The following is a 16,343-nucleotide window of genomic DNA, read 5'->3' on the forward strand; positions in this document are numbered from 1 at the left end:
TATTTTATTATAATACATCACAAAATAAATCACTGCTGTTAAAAAGTATAATAAAAAATTCTATATTTATATCTTTGACATTCTAGAATCTAGATCCATCCATTGATAGTATTTAAAGTAACTGGCAACATTTTTGTTTTAAAGAAACGTTGAATTTGAATTTTCTTAGCTTGTTTATAATATTTATTTATTTTTATTACTACAAGCTCCGCGAGTTAAGCCCTAGACCTCCGCTACCGTGGATGGTGAACAAAACCATCATCATTCACGTGTCATTCACATTTTACACATTCTAAAACAAAAACTTCGTCCGAAGGTATCGTCCGAGATCGTCCGTATATTTATCACAATTAATATACAACAAAATGGTCATACCAAACTATTCACCTATTAATCAATTCAATTTTATTCGTTGAATTCAATGACTAGAAACTCTATTAGCATTAACGGCGCCGTTTAACCTCCCTGCTAGTGGTCAGATATTATTTTGCAGTCAAAAGTGTTTATAATAGGAAGTTTAGGACATCCTCGGAGGATATGTTACGAGATTTGAAATATTATGTTAAACGATCTATATTTTATTCGTTGATAATATCTACACCCGCTGATTCATAACATTCATAATTTTCATTATCTGATTTAGATTCTAAATTTAGAATAGTGTTATACTGGTTATACAGAAGCTTCTGATTTCTATATGACCTTCTTGTTTAGTTGTGTGACCCTTTCACACCTAGGTAGTTAGTTAGGTGTGAAAGGGATAAAAAAACATAAAGGCGTCATTCAAGGTCATATTTTCTTGTTACAAGTTAATGTTCATACTGAAATCTCCAGTGTATTAGATTTATGCTTCTTGGTGACGGAATTTAGTATGTTATTTTTCTTGTGGCAACTCCCAATTCCAGTTACTTTCTCTGTGCAGTGTAACTAGTTATTAATCTGTGGTGCACAGTGCACTGCTGACTGCAGCAGTTGACAGTTGACACACGAGTGACACACGATGCTGATGACAGATCTTGGCATTTTGTTGAATGAAGTGTGTGGTCTGTTTAAAAAAACAGCAAATTGTTTTAAACACAAAACAGGATATATTATTGACCTATTCTTAACCTGGTTTTAATATTTGACAATAATACTTGTATTTCATGGATTTCCTTAAAACATTTAATTGAAATGGGTGATTCGGATTCCGGATACGGCTCTGCCGTTACTGTAGATTCTATAAAAGTTATTGCTGAAAGTGTGGGCATTGCAAATCTCGGTGATGATGCTGCAAAGGATTTAGCGGATGATGTTACATTTCGTCTCAAAGTAATCGTTCAAGATGCAATGAAGTTTATGCATCATTCCAAAAGACAAAAACTTTCAATTGCTGATATAGACCATACTTTAAAAATTAAAAATATTGAGGTAAATTTCTTTGTTATTAGACATGTTATATTTCAAATTTAATTGAAAAGGTATACTTTTGGAGATCTGACCTACCTATGTTAGTTATACAATTTGTAGTTGTCATTTGATGGTTTTCTAAAAATAATATTGTATGTTATTATGTAGTTTCTTTTAAAATGCACTTACTAAGCTAGAAGGTTTATAGACCTATATTATGATATGAGTGGTATAAAGGAGGGCTTTATGTGCCATAGAAGTAGAAAATTAAACAAATATATTTTGTGTTAGTTTTACTTTATGTATTGACACTAAGCACTGTTAATGTTATAGTAAATATCTTTATTGAAATGGTTAAATTGGTCCAAATTTCTAGGTACTCATATACCAACTATTTTTCTATTTTCCAGCCACAATATGGATTTATACAACCAGATTCACTACCATTTAGATTTGCAACAGGAGGTGGAAGGGAACTTCATTTTATTGAAGAAAAGGAAATAGACTTATCTGAAATATTATCTGCTCCTCCACCTAAAATCCCTCTTGATGTTTCACTTAGAGCCCATTGGTTGAGTGTTGATGGGGTTCAACCAACTGTTCCTGAGAATCCACCTCCACTGTCTAAGGAAGCACAGAAGTTGGAGTCTGTAGACCCTATAACAAAATTAAGCAAACCTGCCAATAAAGATTCTGCAGGTACTGTAATAATCCATATGGTATAGAGTAGGTTTAGAATGTACATAGATTAATTATTAGCACTCTGCAGAGGCATTTCGAAATGTTACTAATCATCCACAATTTAATTCAGTTTTCTGTTTAAGCTCAAAATAGATTAATGATCTTAATTTGATGTCTAATTGTGTGTGTGCATATAGTTACTAATGTGTCACTTTTGAAGATTGAATGTTGTGTTTGTAACCTACCAACAACTTTTTTGACTTATTATTAACTAGTGGTCCGCCCCGGCTTCGCCTGTGGTACATATTTCGCAATAAAAGGTAGCCTATGTCCTTTCTCGGGTATCAAAACATCTCCATACCAAATTTCATGCAAATTGGTTCAGTAGTTTAGGCGTGATTGAGTAACAGACAGACAGACAGACAGAGTTACTTTCGCATTCATAATATTAGTATGGATGCCCAATAGATAGATATACATAATATATCATTGCAATTCAATTTATGATCTTTGGAAATGTAGTTTTGTACATATTTTTGTGTTGTATCAAATACAACAATATTTTAACTGTTTTTATTTTTTAATAGGTAAACCTGTATGTGGTAAAGCTGCTAGATTGAAGGCTTCTGAATCAGTACATGTTAAACAGCTTGCAACTCATGAGTTGAGTGTGGAACAACAGTTGTACTATAAAGAGATAACTGAAGCTTGTGTTGGCAGTGATGAAGGGAGGCGTGCAGTAAGTTTATCAACCTCTGTACATATTTGTTTTGGTTATACTTTGTAGTTTAAGTATCACATTGTAAAGTGTCACATCAATTTTAGGAAGCTCTGCAATCTCTTGCTTGTGACCCTGGTCTTCATGAAATGTTACCAAGGATGTGCACCTTCATTTCTGAAGGTGTTAAAGTTAATGTTGTGCAAAACAACCTTGCTCTTCTCATATACTTGATGCGGATGGTTAAGGCATTACTGGACAATCAATCTCTATATCTTGAGAAATATGTAAGTAGTTTATGGTTTAAAATTTGATTATTATAAGGGAGTTAACATTTTTGTTCCTGTATAATGTTAAGTTACACATTTTTGATTTGCTTTATTAAAGAACTTTGTATTATTCTATATATGTTGTTATAAAATTTGTATTTATTTCAGTTGCATGAATTAATACCATCAGTATCAACATGCATAGTTTCCCGGCAGCTATGTATGAGGCCGGAAGTAGATAATCATTGGGCATTAAGGGACTTTGCTGCCCGGCTCATGGCACAGATTTGTAAAACATTTAACACTTCCACAAACAATTTACAAACAAGAGTAACAAGGTAATTTAAATATATAATCTGTACATTATTGAGATACAATTTTGTTCTGTTTAAAAACTAAAATGTTCTAACTGAATAACATTAGAATCGTGAGAATTTCAATTTTAATATATATTTTTAAAGCAAAACATTTTATTGGTGAATAGCCCGGTTTACACGCACGCTCTTTCGCGCGCGATTCGGCTTTCACGCGGGAAAGAGCGAGCATTTAAACGATGACAGAGAGAACGAGATTGCGCGTCCACTCCGCACACACTCCAACGCGCCACGCTTTACTTCGATCAATCGCGCGCGATTATCGTTTACACGCACAATCTTTCCTCTTTCCTCAGCACGCGTGCTTTCCCGCGTTCAATCCCGCGCACTCAATCACGCGGTAAAGAGTGTGCGTGTAAACCGGGCTATTGCATGATCAGACCATTAGAGCACTACAAATACACTATTTTTATGTAATAATTTACTTTCAGGTTGTTCTCTAGGGCATTACAATGTCCATCCCAAACAAATAGTGAGTCAGGTCCATCTATGGTAACCACTATGAAAGAATCTGAGAAAACACCACTTGCATCTCTGTATGGTGCAGTACAGGGCTTAGCCGAATTGGGCCCTGAAGTTGTAAAGGTATATACCATATTATATATACTGAATGTATTACGATTTAAGTATTAGGACGAGATGTTATACAATGTATTTGAAAAACGATTGTAAAAATTGTTGGAGAAAAAACAACAAACATCAGCATAAAGTTTGTAATCCTGTAAATGTGATCTTGAAAAACTTAAAAATATCAAAATGTTTTTTTGATGGAGGTCTGATGTGATGTGGTATTTATTATGAATTTAAAATGTTTGTTTCATGAGTCGTTTTGCGAATAAATGGTATGTATGGTGTAGGTGTTCATCCTGCCGCGCGTGCGTTGGCTGGGCGAGCGCGTGGAGGGCGCGCTGAGCGGGATCGGCGGCGCGGACCGACTCGCCGCCGGTAACCTCAAGCACCAGCTGCTCAAGGTGCTCGCGCCCGTCGTGCGCCAGCTGCGGCAGCCGCCCGACCTGCCCGATGACTACAAGTTAGTATATTATGTTTTGTTTCAGGAATGGGATGGCAATACTTGACATTTCCCCATTTTTGATAGAAGGTATATAAGCAGCCTATCTCCATACACTTTTTTCAGGCCACAGTATAAATAAAGTACTGTGATAAAGCAATATAGTCCCAGCTGCGTCTAGCTAACAATTACGTTTATAATATAATAAATAAAGTTTACATTGTACTAACCGTTCGATCATTAAGTAATGGATGGAGTACGCTGGCAAATGTTCTAACTAAAATTTCTGCTGATTTTGGTGCGGGGAGGGTAACTCACACTATTGAAAAACAATCACACATTCACAAAAATAATTTGTGACACGAAAGTCGTAAAAATTTACGACCTTTTAAGCGACGAGTTTTTAAATTCAACTCTATCCCTAAGTTCATAAAGATTAAATTTGTATTTCATTCCAAGTTCTCTCGTGGGGAGTGCGGTTCAATATCGCGTTCTAAATTCAACTTTATAACTTAGGTCATAAAGATTAAATTTTTATTTCTTTAAAAGATAGTCTCGTAAGGAATGCGGTTCATTATCGCGTTTTAAATTCAACTTTATCTCTTAGTGCATAAAGATTAAATTTGTATATTTTCTTTCCACGATAGTCTCGTGGGGCCGCATCAATGATCGAGTAAACATGACTCGATTATTTGTCTTGATCATATCGCTAAACGATACATCGACGATTATTAGAAATTGCATTTAATTAGAAATGTACGTTAAAAAAATAAAGAAATATACACAAATGAAAGGTTATTCCATCTTTTTTAATATTCGACATGTTTGAATTGCTTCTGCAAGACTTGACAGTGCAAAACGGCATAGCGGAGCACTTGTAGACGTCCTTTCGATGTTTTACGAATACGCAGAGTGTTTGTAATCGATTACGCAAGTAGTTTTTATGAAAGCATAAGATTTTTCGATTCGAATAATCTTATACCTCGGCAAAAGGGGAAACGCCTGCGAGTGTTATCCATTACTTAATGATCTAAGTACTAACCACAGTACGAAATAAATTATAATTTAGATATAAAAAGGCTCTAATGTATAAGAATTTACTATGGTAGTAGGATTTTTTTAAATTATTTATTGCACAGAAGATATAGAGATAACATAAAGAACAATATACATATTGTAATAATAGAAACATATATGTACAAAGTACAAATTGTGGTCTTATGGCTGGGTAACGAATAACGATCTCTTCCAGGCTACCGTATGTATTGCGTAAGGAAATAATTTTAAAGAAAAAAATAAGGCATTACTACGATAGTCAGACTGTTCGTTTTTGAGCCAGGCGTGACTACGGCTACCTAGGGCCCAGCCTGCAGCAGATGGTGGGCAAGCTGCGCGCGTCGCCGTCGGCGAGCGGCGGCGGCGGCGCGGTGGCCGTGGTGACGTGCACGCCGCCGCTCGTGCCCGCCGCGCCCGCGCCCGCGCCCTCCGCCTCGCACCAGGCCACCAAGACTGTTGGTACGTGCTATCCTACTTCCTACTAATATTATTCCATCAGGCCCTGGAATCACAGACACAATAGAAAATCTATTGTGTCGCGGCCGGATCTGGCCGTTCGGGGCTCAATGGGTTATAAATGCGAAAGTTTGTGAGGACGTGTATGTGTGTTTGTTACTCTTTCACGCAAATACTACTGAATCGATTACAATGAAATTTAGCACACATATTAACTTGGATTAACACATAGAATAGGTTTTATCCCGGAAATCCTACGGGTACGGGAACTATGCGGGTTTTTCTTTGAAAACGCGGGCGAAGCCGCGGGTGGAAAGCAAGTAAAGTATAAAAGCTAAAGCCAAAAATTCATACCACATTTCTTAATGCTCAAGAGAATACCTATTGTATATGCTCTATTTAAATGTCTGCTTCACATACGCGTAGGCATTGTTTCCTTCGTACAATTATTGAGCGTGATTTTTGCTTAGATGTTAATTCATAATTTTAAGTAAAGGAATATACTTGATACCAATAACGTGTATGCCGCTATTCAAAGTGCTATGAAAGAAGTAGGTAAGAGTCAACCGCGACATAATATTCGCAAAGTACGTATTCAGAAACGTGCATGCTCCCTTACTGTGCATGACGCTCAGCAGTGAACCGGACTATATAATTATTATATAGTCCGGTTCACTGCTGAGCGTTTCAACAAACTTAAAGACTTTGTGACAACCGTCTTATAATTATTATAAGACGGTTGTAACAAAGTTTTTAAGTTTGTTGAAATGGTTTTTTATCGGCCTTATGCAGAGTTTCCTATTGTGCTATAGACAATAGCATCTTCTTTGTGTATGTGAATATTATTTAAATTTTATTCTTCCTCTAGATTCCTTGGCGACTCGTAATGTGATAAGTTCCAATACGCCGCAGTCGCCAGCGCCGTCCACGCCACCACCGCAGAAGTTTGTCATTGTTTCACAGCAAAAACCACAGCAGGTAAATAATTTAGTTTATTTAAAAAAATATATAATCTATCTGCAGGCTTCTGAAACAACTTTTCTAAAAATCGAAAAAGTCTAAATGGTTAATGAATTTTATTATTTTTTTCAATACATATATTTGCATTTTGTTCCAAAACAGACACAACCCGCTAGCAGTGCGAGCCATATTGTGGTACATAGTTCGCAGCCGACAATTGTTCGTAGCCAAAACGTTCAGGTGAGCAAATTTATATGTATCTCAGATTTTGTAATTTGTAATGCACTGTGTGTAACAAAAGCTTTTGCCTATGTACGTGTCTGACCGTTTCGTCGGATATAGAATATCTTTTATTATTTTATGGTATCTTTGATATAATAAAATTTATTTTATAAATCAAGCATAAATTTAATTTGAATGAATTTATCAATCAATTTTAATATATATTTTATTTGTAATATGATAAACATATTGTGAATGATGCATGCAGATTGCAGAGTGAACGCGGAGGATATGACGAAACGATCTTTCAATAGGTTATGAAAAGCGTAGAACAAGCATGATTTATACCGCCTATTAAATTCACCTTCTATAAATTGAATGAACCGTTCTATGTGTGTCAAGTGAACGAACCACGAATGTCGCTTAGGAATGGCACACATTGAAGTGACCGCCGTTTGTTAATTAAGCTGCCGATAAGTTGGGATCGTCGAACACGTTAGGAAGTAATGTGATCGAAGTAGATGTAGAGGGTGCATGTCTTGTTTAGTCGGTGGTGGTGACGAGCGGGCCGGCCGGCAACCAGCAGCCGCAGAAGGTGGTGGTGGTGGGCATGCCGCCGCAGCAGCCCGCCGCCGCCGTGGGGGGCGTCAGCCAGGTATACACGCACACATGGAAACACAAGCGTGTATAATATACGCAAACATGCACATACACACACACGTCATAGTACATAAACACAAGCATGTATAATATAAGGAAACATGCACGCACACATAAACGTAAACACGCACGTACGTCAGAGACATCAAATACAGGTTCGCAATTTTATACAAACACATTTTTATACAAAGTATTTTAATGTAAATTCCGAACAATTTAAACTGTACACTTTTATTTTAATTTTCTACATGCGTCAGTCGAACTAAGACAAAACAATGATCACACTAATCATACTACTACATAAGATATACAAAAGAATATATTATAATATAGGACAAGGAATAAACAAGATTGTATTTTCTGAGTTAAAAGAAGAACTAAATAACCTCCTCCTTTTTTTAAAGTCGGTTAAAAAGTATACAATTAAATAAATAATTTTAGTATACGTTTAAATTACAAGCCGTTCAGACATCTACAGACTATCTAAAAATCGAATCGAATCGAAATTTGCAAAATTCAATGTCTTGTTTTCGTTTCAAATACTCTGTACCAAAAAAGACAAAGTTAGGCGACCTAATTTAAAAAAAAAATATCGAAGACGACATTATTATCTAGGACTATGATTGAAGTTTAATGCAATAATACTTCGCAATCTGATCTGTTATAATAAAAATATATGGTATTTATACGTTAGGTGATTTGCCTATTGCCCTATTTCATGCTGTAGTTGTGCGATGCGCTTAGATCATAGTATTGTTTTGTATTTTTAAAAAGTTCGATATGGGTTTTTCCAACAGGGGCGCGCAATCCCCACGGGTTTCGTCAGTTGATTGTCGCGGGTTGCGGATTGATACAGGGGCGTGCAACACGCGTTTCATTTGAATAAAAAATGATTTTTCATGCGGCAGAATATTCGTTGGCCAATTAAATTACCACGAGAAATATAGGTGGAAAAAGCATTCTAAAATATCCGTCTCACTTTTATTTTGAATAGTTCTCACGGGTATCAAAAATAGTTTTAGTTTAAACCTATAAATCGTGAATTAATTATTTTTATTAATAAATATTTTGGTTGTAATATATTTGGGGATATTGAATTCAAAACTGAAAAAGAACCTTGAAGTTACATCACACATGGGCAGAACCATCAACCAAGCCCCTATATTATTGTCAAAATCGTCGATAAAGTAAAGGGGTGCATTCAATGAACTAACGTTTGTCGTCCCTTCCTAAATAATGAAATGTATGAGCGAAGACTACTAAACCCTAATTATATCCACCCTCTGATAGTGAATCTAGACTAAGACTTATAAATTGCCGCGAAACAAATATCATTGACTAAAACTGTTCCCGCAACTTTGTTTGCATAGTAATTGCCGTTCTTACTTCGTACAAACACGCGGGTATTGATACCTTGCTTTTATTAGTCGATGTATTGAATTATAGTTACATCACTACATAGTATAAAACAAAGTCGCTTTCTCTGTCCCTATGTCCCTATGTATTTTTGTACGCTTAAATCTTTGAAACTACGCAACGGATTTTGATGCAGTTTTTTTTAATAGATAGAGTGATTCAAGAGGAAGGTTTATATGTATAATAACATCCATTAAATAGTGGAGAAGTACTGTTATTTTTGAGGTTTCTAATGTGATGTCGTAAATAATTACATGTTTTCCGCTTACATTGCAAACGCAGGCTGAACCCTACGAGTTTTATCAAAATAATGTACTAAGTATTGTACACATTGAAAAGGTCTACAGAAAAGTCCGCGATGGTATATGTCTATCTCTTATGGATAACCCACAATAACTTTTTTTTGTCATTTACTTTTTACGACAAATAATGGTTAATTTTCGAAGCGATTTTAACCAATACAGCATTAATCCTTAACGAATTAAATACCTTGAATACATTGTTCATTTAATATAGATCTATATGGCCCTTTACACCGTATGATTTAAGTGAATATTTTCGAAGATATTACAGATTTAAAAATTGCGGGACGTAGCGTTTGCGGCGGTATCGGCCGGCCGCCATTGCACCCGTGCGAAGCCGGGGCAGGTCGCTAGTATTAATTAATTGCTTATTATTAACATGGTAGTGATAATTACCATGTTGAATTACACAAACAAATGCAAATGCTACAGTTCCATATAATCTTATTGTTAGTAAATATCGAATAAATTAACTTCTATGTATCCATCCTATTAAATGTAATTGCGCAAGACAGTAACAGAATTTCAGTTTTCAGTAATACTCTACCAATCTTAATATATATAAATCTCGTGTCACAATGTTTGTCCTCAATGGACTCCTAAACTACTTAACCGATTGTAATAAAATTCGCACACCATGTGCAGTTCGATCCAACTTGAGAGATAGGATAGTTTAAACATGTAGGTACCACCGGCGAAGTCGGGGCGGACCGCTAGTTCCATATATATTTACAGATGTTACAATTTCCTTGTATATAATCGTGTACATATTTTGGGCAGGCGCCAGTATCGGTGGTCGCGAAGCCGGTGTTCGCGCGCGCGTCGGGCGCCCCGCAGCCGCCGCCCGAACTCGACGACCTGTCGCACCTCGCCTGACAGCCGCGTGTGCTCACCATTATCAAACACCTCAAGAAGACCAGATGAAGATGCTATACGAATATCCTAAAGTGCTCCCGAAGATTCGAATTTGATACTGTGTTAGCTCTGTTTTGAAGAATTGGATATTGTGCTTACCCGAGGCTCTGCAGAACATGATACGATTATGTTGTAATTTATGAAAGTTCTGTTAGTCCAACCGGCGTTACATAATTTCAGAATACATTTTAACTATTTCTACGCGTTGTTGAAGCCTGTAGCGTTTCATGTCAACATGTCATCAATGGCTTATCCAAGAGAGCCGCTATCAAAGGATAACATGAAGTACTTTTGTCAGAGCGGACTGACTCGAAGTTATTTAATTTCGTGATAACAATATATTTAAAATTCGAAAATGTATTCTACATTCAACTACTTTTATTATTTTATTTTATTCCACTACGTGCCTATGTAATTTTTACCCGACTACGGCAAAGCAAAAGGAGGGTTATGATTTTGACAGGCTATGTATGTATGTATGTATGTATGTATGTATGTATGTATGTTCATCTGTTCCCTCGTAACTTCTAAACTACTTATCAGAATTCGACAAATGACATATCATTAGAAGCGTCTTAATTGTCCGCTGGTTATAGGCTATATGGGGTTTCACAAAATCTAATGTGGCGCCCTCTAGCGGACAAAACATACAGAGTAAAAAAATAAAGTTAAGATAAATATGCCGTGTTTGGTATCATTTGAAAGCTTTTTACTTGCACATTTTGAATATATATATATTACTAGCATTTGCTTGTGACTTTACCTGTATTCATGGGCTGATTGCATATAATTCACATCTTTTCGTTCATAGCTTCTTTATTAGTTCATCAATTTAACTTTTGTTTTATACTTTTTCAGCGTCGTTTTTTGTCGTAGTTGGGTTTTAGTTGTTTTACTTTTTATCTTGTTCCAGAATGAATACATATTTTTTTATACGTACCATACATATTCCGTAAGTTTTGAAAAAGATCATTTCTATTTAAATAATTTGTAATGATGAATGAACTTTAAAGTATCTAGTTAAATATTTCATTAGTTTTGTATCAATTATTATTAGAGTCCTTGGTACTTACAACACAGGAAATTATAAAGTTCTTTAGTAAATTGTATGAATCACTTGAAGTCGCGAGTATAAAGAAGTTTGGTTTCCCATCGATTTTAATTCGATTTTAGTATGGCTGCAGTGTTGGTTTCACCCCAAAATCTAATCCTTTTTAATTTTGAGAATGTATTCGCAACGATTGAATGAATTTGTAACAGCTATAAAGTTTATTTAGATTTATTTATTAAGAGAAAATATTGGTTGTATTGATTGATTTGTTGTAGAGATAAGAAATATTATTAATATAGATAGGTTTTATAATTATGACACATGTTTTTTTTTTATCCTTTAAACCTATAAAAAATGGGCACTTAGTTCTATATTTTTGTGCAATAAATTTATTTTGTGTGATGGCAAAAAGTTAAACTGTCAAAGTTTAAATTGTGGACGTTGGGAGAATCAACAATAAGGATCTGGTTTAGATGAGGTTTACATAAGCATTCAGGCTGTTCAAATATCAGTCGCAACTGAATTATCAAAAATCCCTAATATAATTTCTATGTATTTGAAAAAATAAATGATTGATTCTTTTCAGCAAATTCGCTATATATCATTATATATATGAAATCTTTCCTTATCTAATAATAATAATATAGTACTATTAGAAACGTGAAACTATGTGACCATGGATGGGTGTAAGTTTGTTTGTTCCTCTTTCACGGGAAAAATTCTTAATGGATGTTATTAATACTTGAAAGTGAAAACTGAAAAGTGATGTTGCTTATATACTAGAATAATACATAAGCATAGTATAAAGAGTACAAGTAGGCCGTCTCCCGGCGTTTAGGAGCGCACGGTACCTTAACTCGCGAGGCGCAGGGTTGTCACTATTTGAAGTGAAACTTCTTTATCGGGGTTGGAAAAAAATTTAGTGTAACATTTTTTCGTTACGCGTGACATTTTTCCGTTACACGCCATCTTTTTCTCATCCCTACCACGCGTGATTCGACGTATTTCTGTAAAGTTGCATATAGTAAATTATTTTTTAGGAACCGAGCGACGTTGTGTGCGTGCGTTTAAGCTTGCGTACTTACAGAACGGGGTGCGTGGCCAAGCACTCCACGTACATACAAACGGCGCTATGTACCTTTGTTCGAAGATAAGTTAGTTAGTTACTTGTTCTCTTTATACTATGACTTAGGCATCAGGAACAATTACTTTCGCCCGCGAATTTGACCGCGGGCGTAACCTCGTGGCACAGCTGGTACTATATAAATAATAATAATAGAAACCGTTATAAATAGCCTCAACACGGTCAACACTTCCTTGGTTATGCCGTTTTCTAAAATAAATTTGTTGAATTAATAGACTATTACCAGAATTAGTATTTATGTTAGTTTATAGTTACAAATCAATGATAATATGGTATTTCTTTATTAATAAAATATCGGGGCATAAAGTGAATTTGTCTTAACCATAGAAATCTAAATAACAAGACACATAGAAGTGCTATAATGTCATAATTCGTATGAAAACCGCTGTCGCCAAAATCAACACATTCAAACCGAAAGCTAAACAGTACACACAAGTAAACTATGCCTTTTATTGGACAGCTTGATTTTAGTGAAAACTAACTTAACTATTAAATTAAGCTTTTGAATATGTATCCTAACGCACGAATTTACGGTTTATTTTAGAATAACATCCCTAAGTATATGAGACTTTTTGCTCCAATACGAACAAACGTGATAATAAGAATGGTCGACTGTGTCATTCATTGTTATTTCGATTACTATGGTGACACTCGTAATACTTGTAAATCTTATATATAAAAATGAATCGCAAAATGTGTTGGTAAGCGCATAACTCGAGAACGGATGAACCGATTTCGATAATTCTTTTTTTATTATATTTCTTGAAGTACGAGGATGGTTTTTATGTAGCGAAAACGTAAATATGTACCACGGGCGAAGCCGGGGCGGACCGCTAGTATTCTATAATTTTAAGGAAAAACGGCATTATTTCTAAAAAAAAATATTTTCCGATGAAATATTATTCCTTTATAAGTATAATTACAACTTGTGGAAGAATTTCCGCAATGGGAATTGCTGAAACACACCATGTATACACTCATACGTCTCCAGAGCAACTGAACAGTGACGAATGCATTGGTGATGTGAAAATCACCTGAGTGGCGACAAGGTCACGCACGCTTACGACTTCTAGTGTCTTGTTATTTAGATTTCTATGGTCTTAACCTTAGAAATTTTATAATTCCCAGATGTGCGTTTTTTTGTTTGGCGATATTAAGTATAATTTATATTAGACGAGACTTAAAGTGACTATTATATTATTAAAAGACTAACTATGAGTTATTATAATCATTATTGAACATAATTTTCTAGCGACTGATATACCTATTATGGTTTCGACTGCATTATGTTTGACTTAACAAACTTATATATTGTACATACTAGCTTTCCACCCGCAGCTTCGCCCGCGCAGTCAAAGAAAAACCTGCATAGTTTCCGTTCCCGTGGGATTTCCGGGATAAAACCTATCCTATTTCCCGGGGTAAAAAGTAGCCTATGTCCTTTCTCGGGTATCAAAATATCTCTACACCAAATAGTAGTCGTGATTGAGTAACAGACAGACAGACAGAGTTACTTTTACATTTATAATATTAGTATGGATAGTTGCTTGATTAGAAAGGTAGCGTTTTTAGTCTTTATTTCGCATTAAAAAAATCGTAGTTAATTTCAAACTTTCCATATTTTAATAATTCATACCTCAAATTTACGTTTTCGTTTAATAGTTCGAATACATATTATTATTTATTATATAAGTAAAAAGGCGAAAATCTAAATGTTATTTAAAAGTCAATGAGGACAAAATCGCTCTACTACTCGTCTAGGTAGGTACTGATAAACCGCCAGAAATCCACACACTGTTAAAAAACGGTTTGCCGTATCTATAGAAAAGTAATTGTTGGTGTTGCGTTTTTTGTCGCGAACATGTGACAATCAGCGGTTTTAAAATCAGTCGCGAGCAAAATCCGCAAGTGGGGCCGTTGCAAATCACGCGGATAAAAATATTGGCAGTTTCGTCGTAGTGCGGTTTAGGCGTTTGACATCAAAGTTTATGCCAGAAATAAAGGCCTAAGGGTGACAAATCAACATCGAGCTATGCTGCGCTGTACTGCGCTGTGCTGTGTAAATGAGCGATTATCATCTACAAGCTGAGCGTAGCCTCACACAGCGCAGCGCAGCATGGTTTGTTTGTATCCTCATTAAAATATTAGACGAGCGAGTTGACCAAACACAGCACAGCGCAGTACAGCGCAGCATAGCTCGATGTTGATTTGTCACCCTTATACAAAAATATCGGTGTCAGGGCTTAGAATAATTATCTCTGCACTGTCGGTGTGTTTGACAGAATGAAAAATATGGCAGAACATTCTTGAATCAGCCTCTTAACTTCATCAGCCTCTTCTAAACTTGAAAATATACTCGCCATCTTTGAATGCTCCCCCCACTCCCCCATGCAACTATTTCACTGTACGAACTATTGAATCGTAAACAATGGACTATTGTTAATTATTTAAAATAATAATTTAAAAAATATATTCATGAGTTTTCAATCTATAGTGGTTTAAAGTTAACTCAAAAATGGACCATTTTCGTAAAATTTCTAAAAAATCTTAGAGAAACTGTAAGAAATGTTATAGTATGCTATATATTCGTGATCTACTCAATAAGCTCTTTCATTTGATACCCCACACGGCATGTTTCGGAAATTTTTATTTTTTTCTTTGTATGCCATATTTAATTACCGCGGTGGGGAGAGGGGGACCACAAAACTGGTTGGCAACATCTGTCTATAGGATGTCTGGGATCTATACAATATATGTATATCAGAAGTCAGATTTAGGTCCGCTATTTTTGTAAACGAACATCTCCTTGGAGCCTGCTCTAAATATTGATTGTTGTAGACATTTAAATATGTATTTTAAATTCCTTGCCTAATTAATGATATGGTTATATTGGTCTTTTATACATATACTTATGCACTTTTGTATAATCAGAGATAAATATACATATTTCGATTCTGAAATCAAAACTTTTATTTATAAAATACACGAGTAAGAAAATCATTTTGATATTAAATCAATGCAAAATTAATCCTCAGTTCTTACAATATTTGTAAGGATTGAAGTTTAATATTGTATAGATTTAATAATACTTAAAAATGATCTCCTAATGAGTTGCCAAGCGTAAAACTCGAGGATAGAGTAGGTATAGTAGTAGAGTAAAAAAATAACTCATACAAATTAAATTAATTCGAAAGCCCACCGTTACTATAAAACAATTTATCAAGTTTTATCTAAATGGAATCTCAAAAGTTAAAACGTTTAAAATAACACTTCAGGCAACAACTCTAAAAAGCATGAAGTGGTTGATTACGATGTGTTATACTGTAGTGGCATGTGAACGGGTAAATAAGCACCGAATCCGCGCATAATAGACACAATCCTTCACAATGAACGAATGCCCACTCGACTGAATTGATAAGTGGGTTGTACCGCGCGTGGGGAGCACAGCCGCCCGCCCGCCCGTTTCTAGCGTGCTCTCGCGTGGCTTTCAGACTCTTTTTTACTATCAGCTTTTAGCCTCGGAGAGTCAATTCTTTATTTTAGTATTAAAAAGTGGTTAAGTTAATTGGAAAAGTATTAGAGTGTTATTTATAATTTTCCTCCACGTTTAAAAGGTAACTTATTATTAGTTAAGGCGATAAAAGTATTAAGGGAGCAATTAGGAAACAAAAAATTAAAAATATTTTTTATTTAAAACGTTTTTCGATGCCTCATAACTTTT

General features: G+C 35.2%; 1 protein-coding gene across 2 annotated transcripts; it reads left to right on the forward strand.

Annotated features, from left to right (window-relative positions):
- Positions 1-1,002: 1,002 nt before the first annotated feature.
- LOC149489744 (transcription initiation factor TFIID subunit 6-like) lies at positions 1,003-10,847 on the forward strand. Of its 2 annotated transcripts, XM_089714404.1 has the most exons (12): positions 1,003-1,410; positions 1,800-2,088; positions 2,658-2,809; positions 2,896-3,075; positions 3,226-3,395; positions 3,863-4,016; positions 4,289-4,461; positions 5,780-5,955; positions 6,821-6,930; positions 7,075-7,152; positions 7,682-7,789; positions 10,293-10,847. In XM_089714404.1, the coding sequence occupies exons 1-12, from the start codon at positions 1,174-1,176 to the stop codon at positions 10,386-10,388; spliced, it is 1,923 nt and encodes a 640-aa protein (XP_089570530.1). In that variant the 5' UTR covers positions 1,003-1,173; the 3' UTR covers positions 10,389-10,847. The 2 variants fall into 2 exon arrangements, with proteins under 2 accessions (XP_089570530.1, XP_089570531.1); XM_089714405.1 differs by lacking the exon at positions 7,682-7,789.
- Positions 10,848-16,343: the final 5,496 nt, after the last annotated feature.

The sequence above is a fragment of the Colias philodice genome, chromosome 3, assembly GCF_061535455.1.
Source record: "Colias philodice isolate Cphi_HAF_F1 chromosome 3, ilColPhil1 Martin Lab GWU primary, whole genome shotgun sequence".
NCBI lineage: Eukaryota > Metazoa > Arthropoda > Insecta > Lepidoptera > Pieridae > Colias > Colias philodice.